Consider the following 22,010-nt stretch of genomic DNA (forward strand, 5'->3'; position numbering starts at 1 on the left):
AGTTCGACAGTTATTTTTGGCTCGCTGCAAGACAAAAAACATGTACGACATTAAAGGTGTGTGGTATGAGGAGGGGAATTGTGTTAAATAATGTCGGAGGTCACTCCAGTAATCTGATAAAAAAGTTTATATCACTACAATGGTCGGCCCATTTGGGCTATTTCTTCCATCCAGTCCACCACAACTGGTATATCAAAGGCCGTGGTATGTGTTATCTTGTGTGGGTTGATTCATATAAAATATCCCTTGCTAGGAATTATGGAATTTAGTGGGCTTCCTCTGATGACTGTCAGAATTACCAAATGTTTTGACATCGAATAGCAGATAATAAATCAACGTGCTCTAGTGTTGTTGTCCCCACTGTTTACCGGACTTTTTTTCTTTTTTTGCAGTGCGTCGAGATACTGAAGCAGCTATATCGTGTGTGTATAGCTTTATCATGTAGTTATAGATCAACTTTGATTTCATGACGATTTACCAATTTATAAGTATTGCCAGATCAAATGCTAATGGATATCTTATTCAAGGGCCATAACTGTCAAATATGAAATTTATCCATGTTTCACAGAGTTATGGCCCTTGAACTTAGAAGATTTAAAATTTATTGGGCATTGTAGAATGACACGTGTATTGTTTTAGCCGTACTCTAAGCATGCTCTCTTATTTGAGTAAATGTCGAGTATGACGGACACCACTACTAATTGACGGGGTTCGTAGCGGTTTTTAATGTGTTAAGTGTGTCGTTCAATAAAACAGTTCCTTCATTTCCTTCCTTGAAAGTCGGTAATAAGTCTTAATTCACACAAATCATAGCTAAAGCAATGATGAAATCTTTTACAGTTGCATTCATTTGATATTTTCCACTTACAAGGTTTAATCTGTCGTGATGCATGTAAAAAAGCTCACGTTTTTGCTATAGACGGCAACGTAAACGAACTGATTTGGTATTTTTTATTATGGCATTCTATTGTCTTTGACCGCTGTATAAAAGTGTTTGAAAATGGCAGGTAAAAGTCTTTGAAAGAATTTGTTTGGTCGTTAAGGCTATGAACTCTGAGACCGTAAAGATTTCCCAATATCTGGAAAATGTAATAACTGTTCTTGATGGAAATGTACAGACGTTCACAAATATACTTATCTTCTTTGGCACCCAACAGCCGATGTGTTTGTGTGCTCACTTAATATAATGACGGTTGCATAATAGGAAGAATGTGTGGTCCTTAACCATATGTCTGACGCCATATAACAGTAAAATAAAATGTGTTGAGTGCGTCGTTCAATAAAACCTTTCCTTCATAGGAAGAAATTGTATATGCATATTGTGACATCAAATGCATGACAGAATTTGCTATTTTGTTCGGGGGTGATGCACTGTTTGTTTGGGATCGATCCCCGTTGGTGGGCCCACTTGGCTATTTCTCGTTCCAGCCTTTGCACCACGACTGATATATCAAAGGCCGTGGTATGTCCTATCCTGTCTGTAGGATGGTGCATATAAAAGATCCCTTGCTACTAATGGAAAATATAGCGGATTTCCTCTTTAAGTCTATATATCAAAATTACCAAATGTTTGACATCCAATAACCGATGAATAATTAATCATTGTGCTCTAATGGTGTCGGTAAACAAAACAAACTTGTAACTGTTGAGAGATCAGTTAATACCATAAGTCCCGACTTTGATGATACATATGACATTTTTTGCTGTGATAAAATGTGTGTTCATCTGGCCAGTAAGTTCCTGTAATTTAATTTGAATTAGTGTCGGTGTACCAACTACTATAATTGTGTTGAAACGTGCGGCGTCCTACTGAAAATAGTATGGCAATCTTTGTGCCGAACTAGGATAGTCGTATACGCTCCCCGTTATCTCTGAAATGAGCTTAACGATAGATCAATACGCTGCAGGTAGGTTTGACACCACCGAGGAGCACGTTGATTAATTAATCATCTGCTATTGGATGTCAAACATATGGTCATTATGACTTGGTCATCAGTTTAAAGTGTGAAGTGTGTTTTGTTTAAAGACAACAGTAAAGCATATTGATTTATTAACTATAGGCTACTGGATGTGAAACATTTGGTAATTTGACATAGTGTCCGAAAGGAAACCCGCCAATTTGAATCATTAGTAACAAGGGGTCTATTATATGCACGTTGCCACAGACTGAGCTGAATCCCACCCACAGTTGCTCTATGTGCGCACACGTTTGTACCAGCGTTCATCTGAATGCAATTATTACATGCAATAAAATCAAACGTATTAAAAATTACACGCGCACAATGCAACAACGTACGATCTTTTGCTACATGCAAGAAAAATTGTACTTTGTCGTAGGGATCTGCGGTGGGCTTTTAAGGTCAACAAGGATGAGAGGAATTCCACTGCTACCAAATCATGGTCTACTTCCTTTCTTTCGGGCGCGAGACATAGCCTAGTGGTAAAGCGCTCGCTCGATACACGGTCGGTCTGGGATCGATCCCCGTCGGTGTGCCCATTGAGCTATTTCTCGTTCCAGCCAGTGCACCACGACTGATATATCAACGGCCATGGTATGTACTACCCTGTCTGTGGGATGGTGCATATAAAAGATCCCTTGCTGCTAATCGAAAAGAGCCCATGAAGTGGCGACAGCGGGTTTCCTCTCTCAATATCTGTGTGGTCCTTAACCATATGCCTGACGCCATATAACCGTAAATAAAATGTGTTGAGTGCGTCGTTAAATAAAACATTCCTTTCTTTTGATTAGCAGCAAATAATCTTTTATATGCACCGCCCCACAGACAGGATAGTACATTTATATACTATGGCCTTTGTTATACCAGTTGTGGAGCACTTGCAGGTACGAGAAATAGCCCAGTGGGCCCACTGAAAGAGGACGTATCAAAAATTGATTGGGCATCGGGCAAGTGCTTTACCACAGGATTAAGTCTCGCCTATCTCAAAAAAAGAACAAAACAAAAAGTTGACTCAAATTTGTGGTCGTCCTCTTAAAGGGATGACCAAACATATTCTTTTAATTCCAGAAGCATACAATTTTGAAGATTTGATGGTATACCTGTCAACTCTCACGCATTTGGCGTGAGTCTTACGCATTTGTAACAAACATCACGCTCTCACGCAACGTTACCATAATCTAAATTTTTCTAAAAATAAAAATGTTGTATAATCGTGGGGGGGGGGGGGGGGGGGGGTGGTGGTGTATGGAGGTTTGTTAAGAAATGTATTTACACTGAATATGCAGGGTGGGAAGGGGCGGGGACCATGCCCTCCCCTAAATTACCGTTATTGTATTTAGAAGGCCGGATATGCCGTATTTGAACACCTGAAATACAAGATTTTTATGGACAGCATCTCTCTAGTCATCGCACAGACTTCCCCCAATTCCTAATTTCAAATACACACCGCGAGCCCTTATAGGGGCCTATAAAGTAAAAAAGGAACTGGGCACAGTAATATAGGCCTAGGTTTTTCTCTCCTTTTATTTGCCAACTAAATCAGGAAATTTATATAGTAGAAGGGCTCCTTTGCTTTTTGTATTTTGCCACCTTAGCTGCTAGGCCTACAGATTGTCCTTCCCAGCACTGGACAGTCTTTTTATTTCTGAATCAATTTTTTTTTTTTTTTTAATTGCACATAAAAATAGTTAGATTTTTTTCGGTTATTTCCAAATTATGTTTTATTATTATTTTTTAATTATTTCCAAAACACTTCTACTTTTCTTGTTCTTTCAACTAAAACTGAATTTATTTACAATAAACAATGTTCATGGAGACTGGGAAAGACCATTGGAATGCGCATCATTCAACATAGCGTAGTTGGGACAACATATTTGGTTTTGTATTGTTGGCGATATAATGTTTACACAAAGCATTTCACGTTGATCAAAAGTTCAGATACATTTAATGTCATTCTGAATACCAAAACCTCCGTGGCTCTTAGACCACCGTGTGTGACGAACAGCTTCCGGTTATGCGCACACCTGACTGCCACACCACGTGGTCGCTTGACGCCATTTTTAGCCGTGACGAGGTGCTGCATGAATGTTCCATCGGCATGAAACATAGAAACCCTGTTGTTGTAGTGGTCCGAGACGATGATGTGACCCTCCTGGTCGACGCAGACGCCGTAGGGAAACTTAAACTGTCCGTCGCCCGACCCGAATTCGCCGATTTTGTTGACGTAAATTCCATCTTTGTTGAAGATCTTTACACAGTGGTGGCCCGAGTCTGACACGATTATGCGACCAGTCGTGGACAGACAGACGTGCCGAGGCTGATTGAACGTGATGCCGGCCTCCTCGCCCAGAACACACTGCAGGACTCGACTCGGGCTGAAGATGTACACTTTGTTTGCCTGTTCGTCCGTTACGATGAACCGTCCGTCCTTCTCTACGGCGAGCCCCGTGGGACATCGGAGATGTTCGTGACCGAACTCCGCCATGGTGTCTCCATTCCCCGACCAGACGGCGATGCATTTGTGACGTCGCAGCGTGACGGCCACGTGACCTTTTGGCGTCAGAACCGCCGACCACGGCTCCGTGTACTCGCCTGTTAAAGAGAAAGTTAGTTTGTTTTGGTTAACGACACCACTAGAGCACATGGATTTATTAATCATCGGCTATTGAATGTCAAACATTTAGTAACTTTGACATATGGTCTTAGAGAGGAAACTTGCTGCATGTTTCCATTAGTAGCAAGGGATCTTGTATATGCACCATCTCACAGAAAGGATAGTACATACCACGTGACGTCCTTTGATATATACCAGTCGTGGTGCACTGGCTGGAACGAGAAATAGCCCAATGGGCCCACTGACGGAAATCGACCCCAGTCCGACGGCGCATCAGGCGAACGTTTTACCACTGGGCTACGTCCCGCCCCAAAGAAGGAAGGAAGGAAATGTTTTATTTAACGACGCACTCAACACATTTTATTTACGGTTATATGGCGTCAGACATGTGGTTAAGGACCACACAGATATTGAGAGAAAACCCGCTGTCGCCACTTCATGGGATACTCTTTTTCGATTAGCAGCAAGGGATCTTTTATATGCACCATCCCATAGACAGGATAGCACGTACCACGGCCTTTGTTACACCAGTCGTGGAGCACTGGCTGGAACGAGAAATAGCCTAATGGGCCCACCGACGGGAATCGATCCTAGATCGATCGCGCATCAGGAGAGCGCTGTACCACTGAGCTACTTCCCGCCTCCGTCCCAAAGAGAAAGTATGCAAAAGTTGATGCTTGTTTTCCACAGTAGCAGACGTCTTTGGCTATACTGCTCCACTACTTATGCTATTAAATATACCGTGCTCGGCGGTGTAGTGGCCACCTGCCGGTAGGTACTGGGTTCGCATCCCAGTACTGTCTCCCACCAAGAGCGAGTGTAATGACCCAAAGGATAGGTGCAAAGCCCATTAAACCGATATCTCTCTCACTAACCACTAGCAACTAACCACTAACCCACTGTCCTGGGCAGATAGTTGAGGTGTGTGCTCAGGACAGCGTGCTTGAACCTTACTTGCATTATAAGCACGACACTAAGTACAAATGAAATGAATGAATGTGTTATTAAATGGGCAGTATCATGATTGCATTATTTATTAATTTTGTTTTAAAATTAAAGGTTTATGCCTATAAATATTAGTCAAATAATTTCATTTTGTAATTGTTTGGTTTTGGGTTTTTTTTTTCAGATCACACTGATTTATTAATCATCGGCTATTAGATGTCAAACATTTGGTAATTATGACACGTAGTCATCAGAGGAAACCCGCTACATTTTTCCTAATGCAGCAAGGGATCTTTTATATTTTATATGCACTTTCCAACAGACAGGAAAGCACATACCACGACCTTTGACCAGTTGTGGGGCACTGGTTGGAACGAGAAAAACCCAATCAGTTGAATGAATCTACCGAGACGGTTCGATCCTACGACGGAAGCACCTCAAACGAGCTAAATTCCACCCTTCCGAGGTTCAGCGATTACTCCAAGATAAAGGTTTTCCTAGTGTACACTGAGGTAACTGGGATGGCATGATTGTTATGGTTTTTCATGAATACACCACTAGAAAGTTTAAGATGACAGAGTTGCAAGCTAATCACTACGCATTTTACATGGATTACTAATATTGTGGGTAGAATAATGGAAATACATGGTGAAAAGGTTTCAGGCCAGCTCATTTTGCTCGAATCGCTAAACTGTTTTTGACCGAATTTGAAAATTTAGGAGACCTATTCAAATTGCACTCTGTTCGGTTTAGAACCTCCTATAAACATGATAAAAGGACACTCGACTTGGGGTACAACCCTGTTGAATGACGACGAAGTACATTTGAATAAACTATTAAATCGACATAAAACATAATGGTCTTTCTGGTATGACTATGCAAGTTTATGCATGAGACAAAACGGCTAAAGTAATTGCATTATGGTCACAGAATATGTAACTGCATTTTATACCTCTGGGCGACGTATTGTGATCCTAGTTAGCACCATGCAGGCACGTTATAGCTGTAACGATAATGACGATACAGTAGCATATCGCGATACGGAGTCCACGATTTAGGACAGCTGTGTCGCGATAAATACGATACAAACATGTCTTAATAAGTGTGGAAAACATATTTACGAATTTGCGAACGGGCCCACGGAATTAATTGTTTCCTACTTTCAGTTGCAAGTGTCTATGGGCCGTATATTCCCCAGCATTTAATGTGTCTATAATATTTAGGTTGCCTGCTACATTACTACGATGCCATATACTGAAAATACAAATACATTGGCCTGTAAGTATCTGGAGTGGGGCGGGGCACAGTCTATAGTGCGGGACACAAGCAGGTCAGGTCATAGGGTTTTACGTGCACATTCAGAACAAGCTGTTGTAGCGCACGCCTGTCGTGGGCACAAGAGCCGGCCTTGGCCGGCTCCTCCGTCCATGACAGGAAAGGTGGGGGGAGGGGAGAGGAGGGACCGCCTGCACTGGCAGGTGCAAGGGAGCACCAGCAGCCCGATCAAATCGGTAACAGGCGGGTGGAGGTGGTGGTGGTGCTATGGAATTTGAATGGAGCAGTTAAATGCCAAAGAGAAAAGGGTGCGCAATTTTGATTGAGGGAATTTGGCGCAATTTTGAACGGTCGGTCGAAAGGTAAATGGCCGAGCTAATATAGGTTTTGATATTAGTGAATCGAGAGTAGCTCGTTAATTTTAGACCTCTACGATGCTGTGGTGGGACAAAAGCCATATTATTTCTATTTATATATAGGGCCAACCCCCAAAACAACAACAACAACAACAACAAAACCTTGTACATTTTCGTCGTGATGTGTGTGTGTGTGTGTGTGTGTGTGTGGAGGGCATAGCCTCTCCCCCCGATTCCTACGGGCCAGGGGTCTAATACACAAAGGTCTCTTAGGCTCTGCTAGACAACAAAGCATCCTTTTTGCAAGTCTTTTAACATTGCACTGCGATATCGCAAAGTTGCGAGAGTTTAGTGAATTTAGGCCCCTTAGCAACCCTATGCACTTAAGTTAATCTTAGGGCTAAGATCGCTTCGTTGAACGGGGCCAGGGTGTATTTTCATTACGCTGCCAAATATATTACTATGAAAAGGTATGTTTCGCGATACGTATCGTATCGCCACCCACATACACGTTACGTATATCGTATCGAATACGTATACGTATCCAAGTCGTAGAGTACAAAGATCCGGGGGGGGGGGGGGGGGGGGGGGGGGGTAGGGTGGCGGATACGTAGCTCATTTCGCATTATTACCTGTAATAAAACTTTTTTCTGGCCTACCGCTGCGTGAAAACAGGACTATTTTGCTGCCAAGCATATCTGTGACTAGAACGGCTCCGTTGTACATGTGCGTAACGCTCGAGGCGTCTTGGAGTCCTTCGGCAGTTGTGCCTTTCTTGCCGAACTTGTTGAAGAAAGTCACCCTGAATTTGCCAACACCTCTGTCATTTTCCGAAGACATGTAATCGATCCCGTGTGCAAAATTGGGAAGACTTGTTACACTGGACACGCTTCCTCTGTTCGGTAACACAGACTGTATGGGAACAGTGTCCCGCCCGCGTCCGAATCCTGGCTGGAGCCGAAGGTAACTCTTCTGGGCGGGGAAGCCGAACTTAGATATTCCATGCCCGAATCGGACATGAACGAGTTTTGCCGAAATATCTTTTCGCTCACGGAACCGCATGAAACTGACGGGGTTAAATATGGAACGATTTCCAATGGCACCAATTCGATTTTTTCATGGTCTGCAAAATATGAATAATGTTATTAAGATAAAGAGAAAGGGAGGACGAGATGTTTTTCTCTTAAACCAGACTTATAGAAACGATTCACAACAACAACAACAACAACAACAGCAGCAGCAGCAGCAGCAGCAATAACAAATACATTTGTGTGTGTATCTGTGATGTTTGTGTGTGTGTGTGTGTGTGTGTGTGTGTGTTTGTGTGTCTCTCTCTCTCTCTCTCTCTCTCTCTCTCTCTCTCTCTCTCTCTCTCTCTGCGTGTGTGTGTTATGTGTATTTGTGTTGTGTATGTTGTTGTGTATGTGTATCCTGTGTATATCTGTGTGCGCTGTGTGTGTGTGTGTGTGTGTATGTGTGTGTAGGCATATTGTGTGCGTATATGGATGGATGGATATACCCTTCTACCTCTCTATCTGTCTGTCTCTCTGTCTGTCTTCGGCTTCAGCATACGGGCGTGAAGGAAATATATATATATATATATATATATATATATATATATATATATATATAGCATTTGAAAGACAAATACACCACGCCGTACACCCGATTGTAAATTGCCAATCCTAGCCTTCTAATGAATTTCCTGTTAGAAAGATAGATAAATCGACCCAGTTCTCCATGACGCAGAATCCACGCATTTTACACAATTATCTCTTCTTCATTTTTTTCCCACGAGACTTTCTTCATTCACACACTGGCACCCACCGAAAAGGAACATACGAATCTACAAAACGAGGTTGATTGCTGTAGTTGTTAATGGAGTAACTGACGTTCATGGACGTGGGGATTATTTACCCATGTCCACTTCTGTAGTCTGATTTTGCCATTGTGTATCCGTAGATGAATGGAACTATCTATTTCTTGACTTGATTTGTCTTAAAACGGACATTATACCGATGTTGTTGGGGTGGGAAAAGAATCGCATGCGCGCGCGCGCACACACACACACACGCTTTCACACACAAACACGCATTCACAAACACTCACACACATTCACACACACACACGCATTCACAAACACACCCACACGCATACACACACACACACACACACAGAGAGCGAGAGAGAGAGAGAGAGAGAGAGAGAGAGAGAGAGAGAGATATACTAGTAGATATTACTAGCAGATATTGTGCCCGGGAGAGACGTGCTTGAACCTTAATTGGATATAGGCACGTTAATATGTTATCCATCCATCCACGCACAGCGGTCTGGCTAAAATAAAAATAAAATAAAAAATCGAATTCTAGACTCAACACGTGCGATGCGTGCGTCTGCAAAACACATTCGGACAGCCGCAATGAGATATTCGTATATGGTGAGTTGCCCAACACGTAAGCGGCCGACGCAACAGTGAGACCGCACACACGCGCCGCATGCAATCTATATGAGCCTTTAATCAGGAGAGGGCCTTGTATGTTGGACTACACGTGCCCAATCATTTTGTACAATAGAACGAGAAGAAGGAAATGTTTTATTTAACGACGCTCTCAACACATTTTATTTACGGTTATATGGCGTCAGGCATATGGTTAAGGACCTCCCAGATATTGAGAGACGAAACCCGCTGTCTCCACTTCATGGGCTACTCTTTTCGATTAGCAGCAAGGGATCTTTTATATGCACCATCCCACAGACAGGATAGTACATACCACGGCCTTTGTTACACCAGTTGTGGAGCACTTGCTGGAACGAGAAATAGCCCAGTGGGTCCACCGACGGGGATCGATCGTAGACCGACCGCGCATCAAGCGAACGCTTTACCACTGGGCTACGTCCCTACCTTTTTGTACAATAATGCAATAAAATACATGTTCAACAAGAGTAATAAATAATCTGCATGTTAGAGATCACTAAGATAGAATACAGGCTGGATGTCAAACAGCAATAAACATCGTATAATTTAGAGGTAATAAATATTTCGATTATGACTTAACCATATATTTCCCAGAATAGATATGTCAGTTTTGTTTCCTTTTGGTCTCACTGCAAATGATGATTGCCAATAGAACGGGTTCTCGTTGGCACTAACAACATACACCATTGCGAACAAAGCATTTATTTTCACTCCAAAATTGAGAACATTTCCGTCTCAGTTTTTTGCTATATGACCGCACCTGGCTGTAGTACTGGTCCGAATCACCTGTTTAGGAACCCATTCACACCGACCACTATACACCCATGTCCCAAAAGTCAATACACAATATTATAAAATAACATAGGAAAAATAAGTCAAAAGGTTTACCATTAAAATACAAATTGTTTTAATTCTTCCCCAGTTCCTGGAAGTCAATAATATGTGAACCACAACATATGTCACAATTAGGAACTATAGTGGACCGTCATCGATGAACTCTCACTCGAAAGTCAACTGTGTAGTGAGACCTTTTATCCCCCCCCCCCTTTTTTTTCCCTTTCTTATTATTTTTTTTTTTTTTGGGGGGGGGGGGGGTCTTTTCTTCCTGGTTGATGACCTTCAGGAAAGCAGAACTAAGCGACATTATGACAAGTAATAATTGCTCTTCGTGGATTTTGAACTAAGCGACATTATGACAAGTAATAATTGCTCTTCGTGGATTTTGAACTAAGCGACATTATGACAAGTAATAATTACTCTTCGTGGATTTTGAACTAAGCGGCATCATGACGAGTAATAATTACTCTTCGTGGATTTTGAACTAAGCGGCATCATGACAAGTAATAATTACTCTTCGTGGATTTTGAACTCAGCGACATTATGACAAGTGATAATTACTCTTCGTGGATTATGTTAAATAAAAAAAAGTTTGTTTTGTTTAACGACAACACTAGAGCATATTGATTTATTAATCATCGGCTACTGGATGTCAACCATTTGGTAATTTTGTGAGGAAACGCGCTACATGTTTCCATTTGTAACAAGGGATCTTTTATATGCACCATCCAACAGACAGGATAGCACATACCATGGCCTTTGATATACCGATCGTGGTGCAGTCTGGACCGAGAAATAGACCAAATGGGCTAACCGACGGGAATCGTTCCCAGTCCGACCGAGCATCAAGCGAGCGCTTTACCACTGGGCTACGTCCCGCCAGTTACCCGTTAGAAAGATTCGTTCTATTTGTAAAACTATGTGGCGTTAATGAATTCTCTCTCTATGTGGCGTTAATGGATTCTCTCTCTATGTGGCGTTAATGAATTCTCTCTCTATGTGGCGTTAATGAATTCTCTCTCTATGTGGCGTTAATGAATTCTCTCTCACTATCTAGACCAAATAGTCGTAGGTAAACCTGTACTGAGGAGGTGTTGTTAGGTCAGGTCAGAGTGTTTAACGTGCATATTCAGAGAAAGCTGTTGTAGCACACGCTAAGAGGTGTTGTTAGGTCAGGTCATAGGGTTTTACGTGCACATTTAGAACAAGCTGTTGTAGCGCACGCCTGTCGTGGACACAAGAGCCGGCCTTGGCCGGTTCCTCCGTCCATGACAGGAAAGGTGGGAGGAGTGGAGAGGAGGGACCGCCTGCACTGGCAGGTGCAAGGGAGCACCAGCAGCCCGATCAAACCGGTAGCAGGCGGGTGGTGGTGGTGGTGTTGCTATGGAATTTGAATGGAGCAGTTAAATGCCAAAGAGAAAATTTTGATTGAGCGAATTTGGCGCAATTTTGAACGGTCGGTCGAAAGGTAAATGGCCGAGCTAATATAGGTTTTGATATTAGTGAATCGAGAGTAGCTCGTTAATTTTAGACCTCTACGATGCTGTGGTGTCTCCCTAGATTGCCCATAGGGCCTTTATAAAGGTGTTGTTGCTCTTCCTTTTATTATATAGCGCACCCGAGCTTTATGAACAGGACATTTGGGTGGATGTAGGTCGTGATCATGTGCACGAATTTAAGGCCTAAAACATTTACTTGGTTGTTCGTCCTACATACAATCATACACACATACATACACGTAGATAGAAACATAAATACATACACAGAGAAACACACATACATACACACATATATACAGGCAGACAAGACGCACACACACACATACACACACATACACACACATACACATACATACACACACACATATACACACACATACACACACAGTCACACACACACACACACACACACACACACAGACACACACACACACACACACACACACACACACACACACACACACACACACACACACACACACACACACACACACACACATACATGGATGCCTCAATAGCTCAAAAGGAATTGTGGCAAGTCTGCAAGTTGCGGGCGATTCGGTACCACAGGTCCCAGCAACGGCATGGGGCAAATTGTAAGGCCAGAAAGGATTTAATTATCCCCCGCGCCAGTGCGTTAATATCTATATATGTAACAGTCAACCTCGACATACATACAGTATATAGATATTCATACATCAATACATACTAGCCAGTGCCAGGTCTCACACTGTTTCATGCACGTAAGCGGGATCGACCGCGTAGATTGTAGGCCCCATGCATATGGTTGAGTTAAAGAACTTCCTTTTATGGAAGCTTCGATAGCTCAGAGCGTATCGTGGTTAGTCTTGCAATTTGCGGGCGAATCGGTGCCACAGGTTCGAGTCCCAGTAACGGCATGGGACAATTTGTGAGGCCAGAAAGGATTTAATTATCCCCTGCGCCAGTGCGTTAATATCTATGTATGTAATAGTCAACCTCGACATACATACAGTATATAGATATTCATACATCAATACATACACACATACACACATACATACATACACAAACAATTATGGATTAAAAAAATGTCACAGTCGCTGAATGGTTACGGTGTTGGTCTGGGAACTGCGGGCGATTCGGTGATTAAGGTTCGACTATTGTTCCCCTGTGCCCGTGCCTTTATGGCTTTGTTTCTACTAGTAAACCTCGACACACATACACTATATAGATATTCACACATCTGTATATACGTACACACACACACACACACACACACACACACATACACACACACACACACACACAGTGATACAAACATACAGACAAAAAACACACACACACAGATACACACACACACACACAGTCACACACACACACACACACGGTGACACAAACACACACGGTGACACAAACACACACACACACGCACACACAGATACACACACAGACAGACACACACACACACACACAGACACACACACACACACACAGTGACACACACATACAGACACACACATATACACACACACATACACACATACACACACACATACACACACAGTGACACACACAGACACACACATATATACACACACAGTGACACAAACACACACACACACACACACAGATACACACACACACACACACACATACACACACACACACATATACACACACACAGTGACACACACAGGCAGACACACACATATACACACACACATACACACACACATACACACACACATAGATAGTGACACACACACACATACACACACACATACACATATACACACATACACACACACAAACACACATATACACACAAACACACTCATACACACACACATATACACACACACACACACATACATACACATACGCACACACACACATACACACATATATTGTCTGTTTGACAGATTGACTGACATATATACACGTTAAGCAGTCAAGGAGTTTGGTAAATATTCTGTAGAAAAAAGATTTATTGATAAATAAACTGTCTCCCTTTGTTTACTCTCTTCACCGCGTTGACTCACATATGATTCATTATCTTATCACCAGTCCCAACAAGTACGTCGCAATCGAGATGCCGTATATAAAGGGAATGGCGTGTAAACGTTCCTATCACCGGCCTCGGTGGTGTCGTCGTTAAGCTATCGGTCATAAGGCTGGTAGGTACAGGGTTCGCATCGCGGTACCAGCACCCACCCACAGCGAGTTTAACAAGTCAGTGGGTAGGTGTAATACGGCCACTACACAGACTTCTGTCTCACCACAACCTAACAACTAACAACAGGATAGGCAGTTCAGATTGATGAGGTGTGTGTGTGTGTGTGTGTATGTGTGTGTGTGTGTGTGTGTGTGTGTGTGTGTGTGTGTCCAGGACAGCGTGCCTAAACCTCATTGGGATACAGGCAAGAAAATAACTATAAATGAATAAATAAATTACAATGTAGCTGAAGAAAGAAGGAAGGTAATGTTTTATTTACGGTTATATGACGTCAGACATATGGTTACGGACCACACACAGATTTTGAGAGAGGAAACCCGCTGTCGCCACTTCATGGGCTACTGTTTTCGATTAGCAGCAAGGGATCTTTTATATGCACCATCCCACAGACAGGATAGTACATACCACGGCCTTTGTTACGCCAGTTGTGGAGAAATAGTTGAAGAAAGAAAGCATGAATGAATATGGAATGACACCTCAGTAGGAAAAACACATCGGTTATTGGTTGTCAGTTAAAGCTTGTTTTGTTAAACGACTCTACTAGAGCACATTGGTGACGTAAACTGATATGTAACGTTAGGTTAAAGTTTGTTCTGCTTAATGACACAACTAGAGCACATTAATTAACTAATTAATTAATCATCCAGGGCCGTAGCTAGGATTTTGTGTATGGGGGTGGGGGTGATGGTGCAAATGCATTCTTGGAACGAATGAGCATGGAAGGCGCAAAACACTAGGGGGTCCAGGGGCATACCCCCCCCCCCCCCCTACCCCGCACAAAAATTGCGAAATCTAAATCAAATATAGCATTTTGCAGCTATTTCAGGAGAGGTTATCGTTACATACTTAAAACGTTATTATCAATAACCAGTAAGTTCTATTATTTTTACCTGATTTTTCTTTGGCCCCCCCCCCCCACACACACACACACTCCGCGGTAGGTACGACCTTGCCATCAGCTATTGGATGTGAAACATTTAGTAATGTTTTCTTTGCCCCCCCCCACACACACACTCCGCGGTAGGTACTGCCCTGCCATCAGCTATTGGATGTGAAACATTTAGTAATGTTTTCTTTGCCCCCCCCCCCCACACACTCCGCGGTAGGTACGGCCCTGCCATCAGCTATTGGATGTGAAACATTTAGTAATTCTTTATACGTAGTCTTCAAATGAAATCCGGTATATTTTTTCATTAGCAGCAAGATATCGTTTATATGCACTTTCCTCCTAGACAGCACAGCACGTACCACGGTCTTTGATATACCTGTCGTGGGGCACTGGCCAGACAGATGCATGTCCCGATTGCTCTAGTCAGTAAGCGTCATGTCACTCTTACAAATGTCATATCCTGTTCCACCTTTTCATAAAGTTACGCAGTTGCCTTTGCGTGTTCCTCCACTCAAGTGAAAACAAACTGTTACAATGGTGGAGGCGAGAGGTGGCCCAGTGGTAAAGAGTTCATCTGATGCGCGGTCGTTCTAGGATCGATCCCCGTCAGTAGGTACCTTGGGCTATTTATCGTTCCAGTTAGTGCACTACGACTGGTATATCAAAAATCGTGGTATGTGCTATCCTGTCTGTGGAATGATGGTGCATATAAAATACTCCTTCTTACAACAGTTGAGTTGCTAGTTTGAGCGTTCTTACAAATCGATTCTCGTCGTATTCGGTAGTTGGGAATGGGGGATATTACAATGCAACTGTCGAAATGGCCAACTCCGTCGTGACAGTTGGTAGTCTGAAACTGACATTGCACACACTAACTTACAAATTACTTTGAGTCCTCGCTTGTTAACCATCACCGCCGCTGGCTGTTTGCAGGTACCCTGAGAATCGCCACAGGGCAAGCGGGATGTTTCAACATCCACCCCGGGTACGTTTTCTGTACCCACCCCGGGTACGTTTTCTGTACCCACCCTGGGTACTTTTTCTGAATGTACCCCGTGTACTGTGTCAACCGCGCAATCATCTTCGTCTTTAAGATCGACAACATTGTCGTAAAAGAGAACGCTTTTACGACGTTGGGATTTCGTTTTGCCCATTATCTTTTGTTAAACTGCACCTATGACGTCACTGTATTGTCTCAAAGCTCCATTTTTTGTTTTTTAGTAATGGTGAGATGATTCCATAATTATTCCATTATTACTAGGAGTTATTATAGGTTCCCCAAATTAAGTATTAAATACCGGCATCGGTGGTGTCGTACCGGCCTCGGTGGCGTCGTGGTTAGGCCATCGGTCAACAGGCTGGTAAGTACTGGGTTCGGATCCCAGTCGAGGCATGGGATTATTAATCCAGATACCGACTCCGAACCCTGAGTGAGTGCTCCGCAAGGCTCAATGGGTAGGTGTAAATCACTTGCACCGACCAGTGATCCATAACTGGTTCAACAAAGGCCATGGTTTGTGCTATCCTGCCTGTGGGAAGCGCAACTAAAAGATCCCTTGCTGCCAATCGGAAAGAGTAGCCCATGAAGTGGCGACAGCGGGTTTCCTCTCAAAATTTGTGTAGTCCTTAACCATATGTCTGACGCCATATAACCGTAAATAAAATGTGTTGAGTGCGTCGTTAAATAAAACATTTCTTGCTTTCGGTGGTGTCGTTGTTAAGCGATCAGATCTAAGGCTGGGGTAGATTACTGGGTTCGCAGCCCGGTACAAGTCCCACCCAGAGCGAGTTTAACAACTCAATAACTTCTCTCTCTCACTAATCACCAACATGATTTAACTACTATTTTATCCAGATTTGAGCATTTTTGTTTAATTCGGGCAAAACCAAGCCTGCCCCCCCCCGCCCCCCACCCCCTTCAATCCCTACACAAATGGTAACCGGTACTCCTATGAACAGGGGCGGGCTTAGAGGACACTCGAGGTATGTCTGTGTATGTAGCTTGAACACCCCCTCCACCCCACCCCAACAAATTTAACAGTCAACAGTCAGAACCGGTCGTCTTGCGTTAACTAGACACCTTAATACTATACTGCACGTGAAATGTGTGTCTTGCGTTGACGTAAACACCTTAGTACTATACTGCACGTGAAATGTGTGTCTTGCGTTGACGTAAACACCTTAGTACTATACTGCACGTGAAATGTGTGTCTTGCGTTGACGTAGACACCTTAGTACTATACTGCACGTGAAATGTGTGTCTTGCGTTGACGTAGACACCTTAGTACTATACTGCACGTGAAACGTGTGTCTTGCGTTGACGTAGACACCTTAGTACTATACTGCACGTGAAACGTGTGTCTTGCGTTGACGTAAACACCTTAGTACTATACTGCACGTGGAACGTGTGTGCACGTGGAACGTGTGTCTTGCGTTGACGTAGACACCTTAGTCCTATACTACACGTGAAATGTGTGTCTTGCGTTGACGTAGGCACCTTAGTACTATACTGCACGTGAAGTGTGTGTCTTGCGTTAACGTAGGCACCTTAGTACTATACTGCACGTGAAGTGTGTGTCTTGCGTTAACGTAGGCACCTTAGTACTATACTGCACGTGAAATGTGTGTCTTGCGTTAACGTAGGCACCTTAGTACTATACTGCACGTGAAGTGTGTGTCTTGCGTTAACGTAGACACCGTAGTACTATACTGCACGTGGAGTGTGTGGCTTGCGTTAACATAGACATGTAGGCACTACACTGCACGCGAAATGTGTTTTCGTTGCACGTGTTTTTAGTAATGGAGATTTACTCTATTCTTATTACCGGTACTCTACGGTACATACGGACAGTGCTCGTATTAAGCATTATTCATTGGTGTATTTGAAGCAGGGGATATCTTCATAACTCTCCATTCCAGAACAAAATAATGAGATGGTTCTAGGTGGCCTCCGTTATTTGTTAAGAATGGAGAGTCCGAGTTCAATTTCAAGTTCAAATTGTTTAACGTGCACATTTAACGTGCGAAGGGTCCGTGCAACTGGGAAACCTGGCCATAATCCGCCATAATTTGGACATCCCGTAACCTGTAGTCCTGTCCTGAGAAAATACATATATACAGGACACTCGATCTATTTGCTTTAACCTACTTGCCCCGCCATTGACCATATCGGTTACATATCGGTTAATCGCAGCCCGACAGAGCGGGGAAGTGTGGAGTGAAGGCGTCCAGTGACAAAACAATTTGGATGCAGGGGCAGATTGGGAGGGGGACACTACCAGTGGCGGATTCAGAAAATCCATCCATTGGGCAGGGGTGGGGGGTGGGGGGGTGGGGCAGTGACATGAGGTGGAATGCCAAGGGAACTCTGGAGGAGGTTAGGGAGAGGGATCGTAAAAAGAAAAGAAAATTAATATATAATAAAATTATAACTATCGCAAAATTTAGGGGGGGGGGGGGGGGGGGGGGTACAGGCTGTTCCCTATACTTAACGTAGTGGTCTGCAAAGAATTATGGGTCAGTTAAGTGTGTTGAATGCAGTGGCGGATCCAGAAAATTCTGCTAATTGCTGCTAATGCTGCTAATCGAAAAGGGTAGCCCATGAAGTTGCGACAGCGGGTTTCTCTCTAAACATCTGCGTGGTCCTTAACCATATGTCTGACGCCATATAATCGTAAATAAAATGTGTTTAGTGCGTGGTTAAATAAAACATTTCTTTCTTTTTTTATTAATAAATATTTTTGGCGGAAACCGCCATTATTGCAACTTTGACATAGCACCTTTAACCCTAACCCTAACCTTTAACCCTAACCCTAACCTTTAACCCTAATCCTTGACTGCTTCTCGGGTGGCCAAAATAATATTTGACACTCATAGCCGGGTCGAAGTTAAATGTTCGTTTGTTTAACCACACCATTATAACACATTGATTTAGCAGGGTCAAGTGATAATACTGTACAGATGGGGGTAGGGGTGATATGAAGGGCCAGTCGTTTATCACACCACTTTATACAATAGACTCTCTTACAAATCCTTATTCCAATGGAGGAAGGGAGAGGGGGAGGCGGGGCGTTACGTAGCCCAGTGGTAAAGCACTCGCTTGATGCGCGGTCGGTTTGGGATCGATCCTCGTCGGTAGGCCCATTGGGCTATTTCTCGTCCTAGCCAGTGCACCACGACTGGTATATCAAAATCCATGGTATGTGCTATCCTGTCTGTGGGATATAAAATACCCTTTGCTCCTAATGGAAACATGTAGCGGGTTTCCTCTCTGAGACTATATGTCAAAATTACCAAATGTTTGACATCCAATGGCCGATGATTAATAAATCAATGTGCTCATAGTGATATCATTAAACAAAACAAACTTTTAACTTTTAGCAGAATAGAGATTTGCTTCTGTTCGCCCTATCAACAATATAAAAGCCTGACTACATCCAAGTTTTTTTTTCCAAAAGATAATTAGAAAACAAAAAAAGAAAGTCTGCTTACTTTTGAGCTCATTCTCTGTTGACAGGAACACTACCCCACCCCGAGAAAACAACACTTTTCATAACATCACTGACAGATGGTTATCCACACGGACTTACCAGTTACTTGGTTTCCTCGATTGTTCGTCATCAAAGCAGCTGTTCGTTTGCTGGTAAGCTCATAATCGCCAATGAACCACTGAGGTGGCGTTTCACTATTCGCCCCGGGTACCGCTTCTGTATTCTTCCCTTCTTCTTTTTCTCTATCCTTCCTGGATAGTTTCTCTCTATCCTTCTTGGGTAGTTTTTCTCTATCCTTCTTGGGTAGTTTTTTTCTATCCTTCCCGGATAGCTTTTCTCTATCCATCCCGGGTTCTTTTTCAGTATCCACCCCGGGTAGTTTTGCTACAGCCACCCCGGGTACCTTTTCTGCATCCACCCCGGGTAGGGCTACTTTGTCAACCGTACGTTCTTCATCTTTCAGGTCGACAGTGTTGTCGTAAAAGAGAGGTCTTCTATAACAGTGAGTAACAAGGTCAAGTTTCGTTTTGCCCATTATCTTCTGATAATGGGGTCCAGCAGTCAGTCAGCGGTGGCGGTGGTGATAAGGATGCGCTACATAATCACTTAGCACTCGAGTTATCTCGCCGATCTCCGACATCAACAACCTCACGAAAACACAGACAGTAACTGATAGCGAACTATATGTACACTGGACAAGAAAAATGTCACGTGTTGTTTATACTTCTGTAATGACACCGTGAGTTTCCAGGGAGTGGCCGTAAGGCGGTGTGTGTTTGGGGGGGGGGGGGGGGGGGGGGGGGGGGGGGAGGGGGAGGGGGGGTGGAAGGTGGGGTAGCTTAGGGGGAGAGCGCTCGCTCATATTGGTCAAAGTAACGGGAGATGGTCATAACGTGCCGAAACCGAAACGTACCTGACTAAGATGTGCCGACTTTTTGGTCAAAATGTACCCATGCCAAAATGTACCAATAAAAACGTTATCGTATATCGGTCCAAACGGATCCGATTTCACTGGCGTAGGAAGCGGGGAGGGTGGGGGTGATTGTGAGAGGGTGGGGGCAGGGTGGGCACGTGCCCCTACTTTTTATTATTTTTTTTTTTTTTAGCAACAACGATTGTTTTTATATATTTATACATGTAATTGTTCAGACAGAGTGCTTGGCGACAGTCTGGACATCCCATAACCTGTAGTCCTGTCCTGAGAAAAAAAAATATATATCACGATTATGATTACAAGAAAATTGAAAGTAATCGATTACGATTGCCATTACATTGTCCAGTAATCAATGATTATAATCATGATTACATTTCCAGAAATATAGGCTACGCACGGAGTGAAATGATGTTACCAACTTGAAAGTATTAACCTTATTTCTCAACCATACCGATTTCATTCATGATTTCAACAATTTATGAACTTATGTGTAGGCTACTGTAAGGTAATTTATTATGCTTAAAGTCGGATTATTGAAGAAAAGGTACCCATAACCATAGGTATAATTGTTGTATCAATGCATAAAATATATATTATTTTTTATTATTAAACTAAGTCATAATTAGTAATTGCAAACTGTCTGATCACTATTACTTGTTGGTTTTTATTGTTTGTAGAACGTATACCATTTAATACCATCCAGTATAAATGAAGAAAGAACGAAAGAACGAAAAGAAAAGAACAAACAAGTAAATAAATAATTAAACTGATTTATTATATACATAGCAATGAAATATATAGATCTACGGAAACCATAAAAGTCATATCCGGTGAAAAGTCATATTTTTACTGTATTTTAGCTGCAGTGAAAATATAGAAATCGTATTTACTTTTTTGTAAAAGTGCATGATTAAATTATCTCCATTTGTCTCGTTTCTTCGTATTTAAATTTGATGATTGCTAATGCATCTGACCGAATGTAAAAAATAAAAAATGTAATTTAAACAACTGTACCTATAAAAAAAGGGATACGAAGTGCAATTACGACAAAATATATAAAACGAATTGAATACGAAGCTGCATAATGATGACACAATGTAGTGTCATCGAGTGAAGTGTAAGAATTTAAAGGGACATTCCTGCGTTTGCTGCACAGTAAGATGTTTCCGACTAATAAAATATTTCTACGATTAAACTTACATATTAAATATATTTTCTTGTTTAGAATATCAGTGTCCGTATATTTAATGTGTTTCTGGTCGTCTTAATATTTGTAAAAAGCCCAAACTAAATTCTGTACGAAAAAACTATATTTTAGGAAATAAAATGAAATTTAACCTAGTACAAATATTAGAACGATCAGAAACACGTTTAATATACGGCCACTAATATTTCATGCAGAAAAATACATTTGATATACAATTACAATCGTTAAAAAGTTTCTGTTAGTCAATAACATCTTAAAAATTGCAGCAAACTCAGGAATGTCCTTTTAACGGCGTTCGACTCGTTTTGTTTC

General features: G+C 42.5%; 1 protein-coding gene across 3 annotated transcripts; it reads right to left on the reverse strand.

Moving 5' to 3' along the window:
* Window positions 1–2,965: 2,965 nt before the first annotated feature.
* LOC121385301 (tripartite motif-containing protein 2-like) lies at window positions 2,966–20,212 on the reverse strand. 3 transcript variants are annotated; one of them, XM_041515924.1, is made up of 3 exons: window positions 19,657–19,791; window positions 7,781–8,271; window positions 2,966–4,550 (listed from the first exon to the last, which is right to left on the reverse strand). In XM_041515924.1, the coding sequence occupies exons 2-3, from the start codon at window positions 8,208–8,210 to the stop codon at window positions 3,862–3,864; spliced, it is 1,119 nt and encodes a 372-aa protein (XP_041371858.1). In that variant the 5' UTR covers window positions 8,211–8,271; window positions 19,657–19,791; the 3' UTR covers window positions 2,966–3,861. The 3 variants fall into 3 exon arrangements, with proteins under 3 accessions (XP_041371858.1, XP_041371857.1, XP_041371856.1); XM_041515923.1 differs by lacking the exon at window positions 19,657–19,791 and adding an exon at window positions 15,948–16,232; XM_041515922.1 differs by lacking the exon at window positions 7,781–8,271 and having other exon boundaries at window positions 19,657–20,212.
* Window positions 20,213–22,010: the final 1,798 nt, after the last annotated feature.

Source organism: Gigantopelta aegis, chromosome 11 (assembly GCF_016097555.1).
Source record: "Gigantopelta aegis isolate Gae_Host chromosome 11, Gae_host_genome, whole genome shotgun sequence".
Classification (NCBI taxonomy): domain Eukaryota; kingdom Metazoa; phylum Mollusca; class Gastropoda; order Neomphalida; family Peltospiridae; genus Gigantopelta; species Gigantopelta aegis.

What these genes read in the sequence shown, in the direction of transcription:
- LOC121385301 (XM_041515922.1), bottom strand. Translation starts at nt 20,092, where the DNA reads ATGGGCAAAACGAAACTTGACCTTGTTACTCACTGTTATAGAAGACCT. An exon ending in TCGAGGAAACCAAGTAACTG is followed by an intron (nt 4,551 to 19,656) that starts GTAAGTCCGTGT and finishes TCTCTTTAACAG; the next exon opens with GCGAGTACACGGAGCCGTGG.